We start from the raw sequence: 12,868 nt of genomic DNA, 5'->3' as shown, positions 1-12,868 counted from the left end.
TAACACTCAAGGGTGTAACTTTGGTTTGAGAAGTGGGGGGGACACAAAACAGGGGGTCCTCCGCAATGAACATTTTTCTCAATTTAATTTAATTTCCTGCCTTTCTACAAATATATTAGGGACTATAGTGTTAACAAATCCAAGAAAAATGTGTAGTGTATATAATGAGTGTGCACACTTATCTAGTATCCTATCCATGTGAACCTGTTTTATTTGTGATTACCTGACATCCTCTGGGGGGGTCCGGGGGCATGCACCCCGGGAAGATTTGTTTTCTTTAAATCGAAGCTAAATGCATCAATCTGGTGCACAAATGAAGAGATGTATGGATACAGTTCTCAACACTCATATAAAACAGAACTGTATATATTTCAATACTCCAAAAAACATTAGAATATGCTCACAAGCACAAATCATTGATAAACTCCTCTCTATATCTTTATCTTACCTAGTCTGCTTTCTTTCTTTTTATTTATGCATATTTGACTAATCACTCCCCTTTGAAACTGTGTTTTTTGATTTTTGTACTGACCTATAGATAGTACACATTGGAAGGATTTCTTAACTTATTTTATATACAACTAATATTACATAGATGGAAATATTTGTTTACATAGATGACCAAACCGTTTGAGACCCACTGAGATAACTAGACTAAAGTTTACTATCTAATCCAGGGGTCGGCAACCTTTTTGATATGAAGTGCCATTCTAAAAAAAAATGTTTATCAGCGTGCCGACGATCGTGAATTATCAAAGGGGGGGGGGTTGAAGAGCTCGACGAAAACACTCGTGAAAAATGATGTTTAAAACTCAGTTAATGGGGCTCATTCACTGGCGCTTCCACAAACAACCAACATAATTGTTACATTCAAATGAAGTACATTATTCAAGTTTACATTAACTTTGGATAATAACACGGGAGAAATGAGCGGAAGCGCTCTCTTTTCCTCTCTCCCCCTCTCTCTCTCCTGACAGCCTGTCAGTATCTCATGCAGCTCACTGATCCAGTAATGAGTGACAGTGAAGAATAAATATATTTATAACTAGTTCCAAAGGTAGATAAAATAGCTAAGTGTGTTAGGTCTAACTTGTGTGTTTTGCTCCGCTCACCGGTCCGTCACAGCGGGTGGAGCTGCAGGATTTCTGCTTCACACACGTTGCACCGCTATTTTATTGTCATTTTCGGACACCTTAAAATACTGCCAGACTGGTGAAGCGATTTTGGCGAGCTTGTTTTGCCGCACACAGAGAAAAGTGTCATGTATGTTACGTCTCGCGATCGGCCTTTTTAGAGAGCACCGATCGATCGGCAGAGAGTGAGTATCGGCCGATATCGATCGCCACGCAAAAACTGCGGCATTTTTACAGCTCCTTATGGGTACTGCAATTTGTGAAGTGCTTTCCTCTGTGGTGAAACTATCAGCACTGCATTACGGAGGAAAGCGGCAGAAAGTCGCCTGGAGTTAAAGAGAGTGGGGCTGCGTTGCGTGCATGGCTTCCTTCTGCAGGTAACGGGGAGACGCGCTCTGGCGGCGGTCTCGTTCAGGATCCAAAAATAAAATAAATATTTTGTACACTTATTCCTAGTGTGCCACTGGTTACGGTGCCGCGTGCCACCAATGGCACGCGGCACCGTAACCAGTGGCACACTGTATATACAATTTGTGAAGTGCTTTCCTCTGTGGTGAAACTATCAGCACTGCATTACGGAGGAAAGCGGCAGAAAGTCGCCTGGAGTTAAAGAGAGTGGGGCTGCGTTGCATGCATGGCTTCCTTCTGCAGGTAACGGGGAGACGCGCTCTGGCGGCGGTCTCGTTCAGGATCCAAAAATAAAATAAATATTTTGTACACTTATTCCTAGTGTGCCACTGGTTACGGTGCCGCGTGCCATTGGTGGCACGCGTGCCAGGGGTTGCCGACCCCTGATCTAATCTAATCGAATCGCTCAGCGAGTTCTTTACCTCCCTGAGCGTTATCTCTCTCAGTCCGACAGGAGAGAGCTCTCCCTCTCCTTATTGTTGAAACAGCTTCCAATTCTCCGTTAGCTCCGAGCTAGCACCAGATGCTAACAACAACCCAATCCTCCGTGACGATGACCGCTTGCGTAAAAAATAAATAATAAACACATTTAAAAAGTGGGGGGGACACAAATGGGATTTTGAAAAGTGGGGGGGGACATGTCCCCCCTGTCCCCAGTGGAAATTACGCCCATGGTAACACTGCTGCAATAAAACACCGTTCCTATGTTGCATCATAACTCAAACTATTAATGGGGGAAAGGAGAGACATCACACTTTTCTGATGCATAACATGTAACAAAATGTACTCAGTGTATTATAAATATTTTTTGACTGACGGTTTTTTACTTCTTCAGCAATTCAGATAAAACACGGCTTTTACTTTAGCACACGGAAGACAGTACAACAAAAATGTTGTAATGCTTTTCCTCAACCAATTTAAACGTTTTAGTTTTATGAATAATACTCCAGAAAGAGACTGTAGCTTTATTTATAGCAGTGCATCCTTTTAAATCCTCTCATAAAATGTAGGGCAAACAGGTGAAGGCTGCTAACTTGTCCACTGCCAGTCGGGTACACAGTAGGCAGAGGATGATGTGATTTAGGATTTTAATCTAGGAAAAAAAATTAGTAGCGAGATGATTATTACTAAAGCTAGATTATGCTCATTGTTTTGTGCTTCTCTGGTTGTCTGTTTTTCTGGCCTACATCCATGAAAATTACCACTGGGTGTATTTAGACTAAAGGAAAGGGAAATAAGCTGCTTCTATTGCAGTAAATACATACCTATTTCTACATAGTGCGTTTGACATCTGAAATTTGACTAACCTCCGACTGATAAATGATATCATTAGAAGTTGCTTGGTACCAGTATAATATCCTGTCATATTTATACAGTGTAGCACCTCCAAAATGTATTACAGGATCACTATAGTTAATTCAGATAATGGGCTGCTCCATCTTCCAGAACAAGCCAGGAAATCTCCATGTAAACATGGCATCCATCCACTTACAATAGAGTCACATCAGTCTACAGAATGAACTGAAACGCAGGGAAGAGCTAAAGGAATCACCAGAGCAGCACAAAACAGGGGTAGTGTCTAGTGGGAGGGGAGATAAAGAGAGAGAGAGAGAGAGAGAGAGAGAGAGAGAGAGAGAGAGAGAGAGAGAGAGAGAGAGAGAGAGAGTGAGCGAGAGACTATATGGAGGAGTGGAGGCAGTGGCCTAGATGTGTGAAACGCCAGGGGTTACTTTTTTGGTTCACTGGTTGACAACCGGAGCCAACCCAATAGTAGACCAAATGTAATGGGGAAGTTCTGAAACACAAAACTCAAAGAAAAGTTGGGAACCCCATCATTTGGAAAGGTTTTTTCAACCAGTCTAGCCTGCGCATTCTTATTGAACTTTTGTTTTGGAGGCATGCATCACTGACCAACATGTTGGTGTCACCTGCACACAGAGAGCATGTATTATCATGGGAATCCAAGGTGGAACATGTAGACTGAGACGCTCACACTGACACTAAATCTATTATTTTTGCTGGACGGTCAGCACAGCATTCCGCTTGACTGATCAGCGATGGCCTTGGAGGCAGACAGCGACAGAGGTTCATCAAGAAGCGCTCATGAAAAATATCCCCGGGCAGCGTTAGAGCGCAACGGCTACGTGAAGACATGTGTCACCCCGTTGCACCAGGACGCATGGAGCCAGTCGTGGCTGAGAGTCGCCGTGACATGGACTTGCCGAAGAGTGTCGTCTGCGGTCTGTGTTGCCTCAGTCTCCGTTATTCTCGCTCTGCTGCTCAGATTGGTCGACTGGGATGCAAGCAGCAGCAGCGACGCAAATAGCAGCGGCTCTCGTCTTCATTTCGTGGTAAGCTGCGCTGGGGAGCTGCTCTTGACTGTGTGCGATTGCGTCTCCCCCGTTTTTACACTCGTATGTGCCTTCTTCTGGGTCGGGTTTTATCTGATTCGTTGCGGGGTGCTCATCCGCAACGCGGTGTTTTTGTTGGCCGTGTGCAACTTGGGTGAAGCCGCGGCGCAGTCCCTCCTGCGCGGCGCGGAGGAGCAGCTGCTGTCTCTTCCCGCAACCCTGGTAGTCCTCGGCTGCCTGGGCAGCGGGGCTCTGCTGGTCGTCCGGCTGCGTCAGGGAGTGTCCATCCTCGTCTTCATTAGCGTCATCAGGACCGTCTCACTCATCTCTCTGGGCAGATTCCGGGCCAGCTGGAGACCCTACCTGGCCTACCTGCTGGGGCTGCTGGGGGTTTTGCTTGCGAGGTATGCTGACCGGCTCCTGCCGGCCTCAGGGACCAGCGGGACGGGGTGCTGTGGCTCTGTGACCGGGGCGAAGGAGGATGACATCCCTGTCTTCAAAAGGAGACGGAGGTCCAGCTCCATAGCGGCCTCGGAAATGATGGCTCACAGTCAGAGCAACAGCAAGTCCCACCGCAGGACTTCGCTGCCTTGCATTCCGCGGGACCAGGTAAGACGTGTTCAACTTCTAAACCAGAGCACCATTTACGTTTTGTTTTTGCCTTTCTTATTTCATTTCAGCTACTGTAGACCTGCTTTGCTTTTTTGTGTCCTGGCATTTGTGGCAGCTTTACGCACGTTTCCTTCTTGACAACGGGCAAGCCGGAGTAACACACATTGTTATAACACTATGTATTATTATGTTGCAATGACTTGTGTGCTTTACTAACATAGGTTGCAGCAATTGCGACCCATTGCTCACAAAGTATGTATGTGATTGTACGCCTTTTATGGTGTTTAGATCTGCAATCTTCTCTTCACCATGCACACAGTGCTGTTTATCGTTGCTCTGACACTTTGGTTAATTTGGTCATCATCATTGTGCTCTGCTGTTTTTTCTACTGATAAGGTGCACTTAGCATGCCACGTTACTGTGTGCTTGTTGGCGGGTATTTGTGTGCGGGCATGCATACAGTAGGTGTGAGATCTCATGTAAATATTTTGAAAGCCTCTGTTTATCCTGGGTGCTGGCAAGTGGTGAGGTGCACGTGTTTCCTAATTTAACACATGATGGAGCAAAATGTGATGGCACTGTGTCCTCAAAATAACCTCCTCTTGTGATACATGATTATTGTGGCAGCCTATTGTCAGAAAAAGTAAAAGTACAGATAGGATTATAAATGTCATAGTAATATTGTATATCAATCTTTAAAATCTTAATTAAAAAAGTATTCCTTTTGTTGATCCTGGAGGTGCCTGTTCTATTTTTGTAAACTTGCAGGATAGATAATTGGTAGTGACTGATGGTGTAGTGAAAAGAGGAGATATTTACAATGTGACCTGTGATTATTAACTGGGTGAAACAATTCAAGAATATCCTGGCTTTTTCAAAGAGCAGAGCACCTACACATTCTATACTTTCCTAAATCGTGTTTGTTTATATTTAATTTAAATGTGTTTACTCGTTGCCTGTTGGTTTACTGTTATTGCCCCTTGAACTTTAACACTTATATCTTAACATTTTCTGGAGAAAATCGCTGATTGCTTGCAGCCTAATATCATAAGTGATGGGTTTTGTTCTATCAAGTTACAGACAACCAGAGTAAGTTTAAAACACATGTATATACTAAGGTTCATTTTCTGTTGAATCAACACCGTTTTAGTACTTTTTAGTGCAACATCATTACTTGACAGAAATCACAATCTTCATAAAAAAGTGGGATCCCATTATATAAAGTACTTTCCCAATGTCCTCAGGATGTCTTTAACACCAATCCTTAATTTTTGCTTTGCTTTATATTTATTATTACTTAACAATGATAAGCCAATTACTATGCAAAAGCCTAAAACTGTCTGTGATATCTCTCAGCTTATATTAAAGCATTTTCCACTACTGACTCTAACATCTGATATGTATGCATATCACACGCTTACTAATTCACATTAGTATATCAAGAAAACATATCAATTCATAATTGCAGACGTTACCGCAGCATCCTGGCAAAAACAAAAAGATTCGGAGACAGTTTCTTCCCGCGGGCAGTGAGACTGTTAAACAATTGAACTGCTGAAACAATTTCAAAACATTCATCTGCTACTTAGTAATATATCTACTATCTAATATATATCATTCCAATAACTTGTATATAGACTCGTACTGCACTATTCCACATACTCACTTTATTTTAGAACTATTTTTCTTTTTGTATTACTTTTAATATCTGTATTATTATGTTGCATTGTTGGAGAAGCCTGTGCCATAAGATTTTCAACGACATAATTACTCTGTAGCTATGTTAGTTTGACAATAAAGAACCTTGAACCTTGATAATGTTTTCACGAATGGGTGATCTGCTGCTGAAACAAATAATTTGTCCACCAATCCAGCAGTTTTTGCCCCCGAGTGTGCATCATCTAAACACCAAGAGCTTTAGGGAGAAACAAATGAGGAGCTGGCAGTGTTATTGCCACATGGGAGATCCATTCACATGGATGTGCAGTGGGGATTCACAGTGATCATTCTGAGTGGGGGGAGCTTGTGTCATACTCACCCATGTGGCTTAAGTGGAGAAGCAGCGTAATCCTTACCGACACTTGTCTCTTTCTTCTGTTGGCTGGCCATGTTGCCTCGACCCATTTGTAGACTTTGAGAGACGGAAAGACCGTGTGACTCAGGAAGAATACCTTAATAGCTAAATGGCTCATCAGTTCTCTTCTATTGGTTTGTGGTGTAGTTGAAATGCTCATAATCTCTCAATGTGAGATGATTTATTTTGTTTCTGGCATACTAGCTTTCACACTTTATTGCTACCTTTTAAAGCTGCAATATAGCAGTGCCATATTCCTGGATATAAAAAACACCAAGATTTAGTATTTTAGTTTGCTTTTTTGTCGTCAACATTTTCACTGATAAAAGTTTATTTTATTTTTCAAAACACCCTCTATTTTCGACAAAAAAACTCACATTCTCTCTGTTTGTAATCATCTTTGTGAGAGTTAAATATAGGTCCTCAATAATAATTTCATAACATATCTAACATATCTTCCACAAGGCTCTCAACATGGCGACGGCTGAGCTGGCAGCTAGCAGCTAATGGTGCTAACATCGGAAACCGTGCAATCAAAGTAAACAGTGCTGACAGAGCAACATAGTGTTAATGTGAAGTGGAACAAGAGGGTGGGCGTTACACGTTCATGACAACGCTGTCGCTAGGCACAACATTATTAGTGGTCACTGCGCTATAACGACAAGTAGCTTGCCAGTTGAACCCACAAACAAACAAGGACTCACATGCACACACAGTCAGACCTGCTACATAAACAAAAGAGAAGTTTGATTTAAAACAAAGAGAGAATGCACATATGCTCAGCCATTACTCCATATCTTCACATAGCAAATCGTTCTTTGCTGCTATTAATGGTCTGAACGTAGAATTGAGAACCTTCAAGGCGTTTTATTTAGTGTTAATATGGTGGTGATGAGTCACCAATGGCCCTTTTTAAAGCAGATCACACACACCTTTCAGAGTGCCTTGATCCAGAATCACATGTCTCATCTCACAGTTTTCACTATTTCATTTGGAAGCTGGAGCTGACCCACATTAGCTGTCTGACTTTGGCTGCTTGGTTGTTCATTACTAATTGGTATCCAGGGAACCTTGAGTTACCGGACTATCTGTACTATTAAAACAGCTCCATTAGCCGTTCTGCTCTGTCATGTCTGGAACAAGACCGATGACAAATTGAACTTTGAAACTTAAACTACCTCAGAATTGACCAGTTGCCGAGGACAGCGTTTCCTCCTGAAGCCTTTCCTCGCTTTGTAATGTGAGGATCAGTGAGAGGAACATGGAGATTGATGCAGGGCACAGAGAAACACAAACAAATGGATTGCACCTAGGCTTCAAAGTCAAACAAATGACCAGACTGTGAAAAACAATGTAATTACCTGATGGAATTATGACATTTCTGTGTGTTTCATGTAATAATTTGAGAATGGTTACATCATATCCGTGTGAAGCAATGAGGCTGAGACTGGTTTAATCTGCTGCTACTTTTTTGTCCCTTCAGTGGAGCAGAAGCCTCCACGGACGTTTAAGTCACATGCTTCATGTATCATTCATTCGCTTAATCTGATTCCATCACCTCTGTCCCATTTCGCTTTTATTGATTCACCAACTTTACGACCCCAGCCTAGTGACGTATAAACTACTAGGCTTTATGCTAAGATGAAATATTTGCATTAAAACAGGTAGCTTGAAACACACCTAGTGAGGATGATTCAAGTGTTTATTTGAAAGGAAATTGTGAATCAGTAAGCAAGGAAGTGGTTTTGGACAAAGCCCAGGTCTGCATACCAAATCGTGTGGTACCATGACCCTAAAGGTGAGAGAGAAAGAAACCATGACATAATTATTTAACATTTTAAGAATACATTTTATCAGAATTAAATGAATGTACTATATAATAAACACAGTAATTCACTTTTTCTGTGTGTTTCAGTCAGCCGTGGATCATTTTATAACCTGCCATTTGTCCATTAATGATGTATTACAAAACAGAAATTCAACCATTCATCAAATGTTAAATTATCTTATTTCCCTCTCTCTTAAAGTCTCTCTCTGACACAATCATACACAGTTGGTAGGTCTAGTTTAACTTAACGAGATAATGAAGCTCTCCAGAGTGCAGTTCTACCTGAAAAAAAAGTGGGGGTTTTCATCAAGCGTTGGTGGTGCAGTATTCATGAAGCAGGCTGGTGCAGCCTGCAAAGCCAGAGGCAAGACAGGCACTCTGCTGAACTGAAAATGGGAAATAGCTTAGTCTATGTGGCTTTATTTCAGTTTTTTTTTCTTTTATGGGGGGAGAGAGTGATTTATTGTTTTGGTGTTGTACTGCTATGCAGAATAAATCAGCTTATATTAAGGGAGTTTTAAAAGCATGATGATAAGCTAAATAATATCTGATGATTTTTACATGAATTTGACTCCATTGTGATCTTCGCATAGAGACCTTGCATTTGACAGAAGTTGTTTGTTTTTTAACGAGGGTCTCAGTGGGATGGGGGTTTCGGGGGGAAAGGCCTCTGCTAGTGGTTTTTGTGTCACATGCAATTGAAAAGCAGTTGCTTTATACAAAAAGTATTCTTGTCATTTCAAAATCTTTGTTCACTTAAAAATGGAGGTCAGCCCTTGAATAAGGCCATTCTGTGTTGCATAACATATTCATCATCTCATCATCATATACAGTATGTGTCTGAAAGAGGAGGGAGGGCGGAGGGAGACATTAAAGCAGAGACATGTGCTCAGAGATCTATTTGAAGGAAGGCCCACATTCTCTCATTGACGCAAATACATTTCCAGAGAGACATTCAACCTGTTCCGGTTGCTGGAGCTATCTGACTTTGTGTAACATTGAGGCTTATTATGCCTTTGATTGAGATAATGGAGCATATTGTAATTATTTCTAATGAACACATAACAGGTTTTAACAACCCTTTTCAATCATGCCAAATGTGCCAGTGCATAATTGGAATACATATTGACTGTCCTTCTCTAAGTCAGTTTTTAATGTTCATTGGCAAGGTTAAACAAACATGGTAAGCAGTTTAGTAGGCAAGCCTCTGTTGCCGGAGGTGCAGCGGTTTCATTTCATTCAAAAGAAACAGAAAAGGTAGACATAGCGACAGACGCTGAAGATAGTGGACAGAGACAGAAAGATGGGTTAAAAAAGAAGTGATTGAAGGAAAAGAACAGACTGGCATGAGCACAGGCTGCATCCAGCCCCAAGCAGCAGTCAAACAGCCAAATGTGGGTTAGAGAGTGTGTGTGTGTGTGTGAGAGAGAGGAGGAAGGGGGTGGACCAACTAGCTTGAGGGGACCTAATGCAGGAGCGACTGCGTGAGAGAGGAGCAGGGAGGGAGTGTGAGGGGGGGGAAGCGAGAGTGTTGAAAGATTTGCTGGGGAGGGTGAGGAGAACAGGGGGAGTGAGAGGAGTTTTGCTGCCAAACGCAGCAGAAGTGTTGATGGTAAAAGGACAACTATCTGGTCCCTGTGTTCAACCTCTCTGCGCTGTTTTCTAAACACACCATCGCTCCGAGCCTTCACACAGACTCATAGACACACTGCTGAGGCACGTTTCGATCGCGTGTTGTTTTGTGCGACAGATATTGCGCGTGTGTTTGTCTCTGCATAATATGAGTATGGCGCTATGCCATATGCTCCCACAGAGAGGGCCAGGGAAAGAACAAAAAGTGTGTGTGTGTGTGGAGGAAAGGCAGCAGCGAATAATTTAACCTGGCTAGGCCACTTCACACACACACACACACACACACACACACACACACACACACACACACACACACACACACACACACACACACACACACACACACACACACACACACACACACACACACACACTATACATACACTTACAGTGGCTTCCCTGCTGGCTGTCCAGATGAGGTTTGGTGGCCCTGGACAAGGATTGCCTTGTTACTTGATTCAATGGTGTGTTTTAGCTCCAAAATATGCTCGGTGAGAGGTGAGAGGGGGGATGGTGGTTGGCCTGGGAAGGGGGCAGCATCGACGAGCAGAATCTAGATCTTTCCATACTGTAAGTCAGTCTGTATGTCAGTTTACCTTTCTCTTGCACTACAGTACAGCGGCAGAGAGTTATAAACAGTTCTGCGCTGACTGTTTTATGCGAGTGCTTCACTTTCAGGACATTTGTCAGTTTGCGCTTTTCGAACACAGGTTTAACATAATGAGCGATTTCCAATTTTAACATACAAAGTATTTACAGCATAGGCGGTTTGGAGACGATAAAACCAGTTTACATCATCATAAAACCAGTGTTTTTTTATGCTATGATCATCCAAACACTATTAAGAACACACTGAAGAGCCAAAGTTTCCCTGGGTCATATGTTTCTTCTGAATACTAAATCACTTAATACACAATTTCTCTCAGCTCATCTGTGTTATATTTCCTCTTCTTAGCAGGATACTTTGATTGTTTGCTTTCGGTATTTTTAATTTGATTTGTTGAAAATAAGTAGGAAAGATAGCTCAACACCAGCCTAATCCTTTAAAGCAATGCAAGTTGATCTTTGAAGAGAGATAATTTCTTATCTGCAGTGACATTATTCCAGGGGCAATTTCTCAGAATCCTAATTTACATTGTAGCATCAATCAGAACATCTGCCTTTGGCCCTTATTATCCTGCATTGTATGTACAACACATTGTGCAAACCTCTTTTCCTCTACATAGATGAGTCAGATAATTTTTTCCCAACACGCAATCATTCCCACCTCATTTTCTAAACAGCATTATTTAAAGGAGAGGTGTCATGCTTTTCCGGTTATTACCCGTCCCCTTGTGTGTTATGAAGGTTTTTATGCATGTAAACGGTGTGCAGAGTCAAAACCCTCAAAGTACACCCTGTAGCGAGTAAAACTCTAACACAGAAAATACCTCCCCAAAACGCCTCGTTGGAGATACGTCATTGTCCATTGATGCGGTACCCGGAACCAAATGGACCAATCCGTGGAGCCGTTACGTTACGTCCGCGGAGCCGTTACGTTAAGCCCCTGCTGATTGGTCCAAATTGACCAATCCACGGACTTCCTCACACACAGGCAGCTCTGCTGATTTCTCCTCCCTGGCTGCAGGCTGATAACAGACAGTTGGGATTGCGGCGAAATTCTCTCTGCAGACCCATTCTCACAGCGTTTATCAACCTTTTTCTTACTCAATATCAAGCCGCACTTATTGTTTTTACTTCGGCTGTGAGTTTGTGTGTGCTCAGGATGAGTTTGGCTGTGTTTCGCTGTGTATCCTAAACAAGGAAACAACACCTCCACGGAGCTCAGTGCGATTCACAACGTCCCGACCAATCAGAGCACACTGTGCTCACAGGGAGGCTGGGGGCTGGAGCTATTGGAGCTAGAACGAGCCGTTAAAGGCAGAGAGGGAAATTCAGTGAATACACGTAGTTTACAGAGATGCTGTATGAGAAACCAATGTGAGTTTGGAAAATTGCACAATATAAATCTATTTTAGTAGACCTCAACAATGGAATTATGATCAGTTTGTTTGTTTGTTTGTAGCCTTTATTTAACCTGGTGAAAAATCCCATTGAGATCAACGATCTCTTTTTCAAGGGAGACCTGCAGTACATTGGTTACACATAAAAACAACAGAAAACAAAAAGGACATCACAACATAATTACAGGGGTATAAATTAGCAACCTATTCACAATGACAGGTATCTAATAACATTTCATCCAGCCGTGCTTTAAAATGATGCAAGGGAATCAAAATGCTCAGTTTCAATTTTTTTTGTATAGTGTTCCAAGCTAGAGGAGCAGCGCACATAAAAGCTTTAGTACCTAAAACAGTCCTAGCACTTGGCACATGTAATAAAAACACATCCTGGGATCTCAGGCAATAGCTACTTGCCACTCTCTGTGAGATCAAAGAGCAGATATAAGTTGGGAGTTTACCCAATATAGCTTTATAGATGAATATGTACCAATGACTGAGCCTCCGTACAGTAAGTGAAGGCAGACCTGCCTTGGCATACAGGGTACAGTGATGAGTAAGTGCTTTACAATTAGTAACACATCTCAGAGCACTGTGATAGGCGGCATCTAACCTTTCCAGGCAATGGGCAGGTGCATTCATATATATCAAATCACCATAGTCCAGCACAGGTAAAAAGGTCACAGTGACTAGCCTTTTCCTGGCTTCAAAAGAGAAACAGGACTTGTTTCTAAAAAAGAAACCTAGCCTAACCCTCAGCTTTTTAAGCAGATTAATGACCTGAAGTTTAAAAGTAAGACAATCATCAAGTCAGATACCAAGGTATTTAT

The 12,868-nt window shown here is 42.3% G+C and overlaps 1 protein-coding gene across 2 annotated transcripts in view; it reads left to right on the top strand.

Annotated features, from left to right (window-relative positions):
• Positions 1-3,279: 3,279 nt before the first annotated feature.
• Positions 3,280-12,868, top strand: part of LOC117470539 (cGMP-inhibited 3',5'-cyclic phosphodiesterase A-like) — a 50,706-nt gene continuing 41,117 nt past the window's right edge. For both annotated transcript variants that reach the window (XM_034115347.1, XM_034115346.1), the window contains exon 1: positions 3,280-4,501. In XM_034115347.1, the coding sequence (XP_033971238.1) occupies positions 3,599-4,501 (903 nt within the window). In that variant the 5' untranslated portion in view covers positions 3,280-3,598. The remainder of the gene's footprint in view (positions 4,502-12,868) is intronic.

This window comes from Trematomus bernacchii, unplaced genomic scaffold, assembly GCF_902827165.1.
Source record: "Trematomus bernacchii unplaced genomic scaffold, fTreBer1.1, whole genome shotgun sequence".
Classification (NCBI taxonomy): domain Eukaryota; kingdom Metazoa; phylum Chordata; class Actinopteri; order Perciformes; family Nototheniidae; genus Trematomus; species Trematomus bernacchii.
This window is presented reverse-complemented; position numbering and strand designations above follow the sequence as displayed.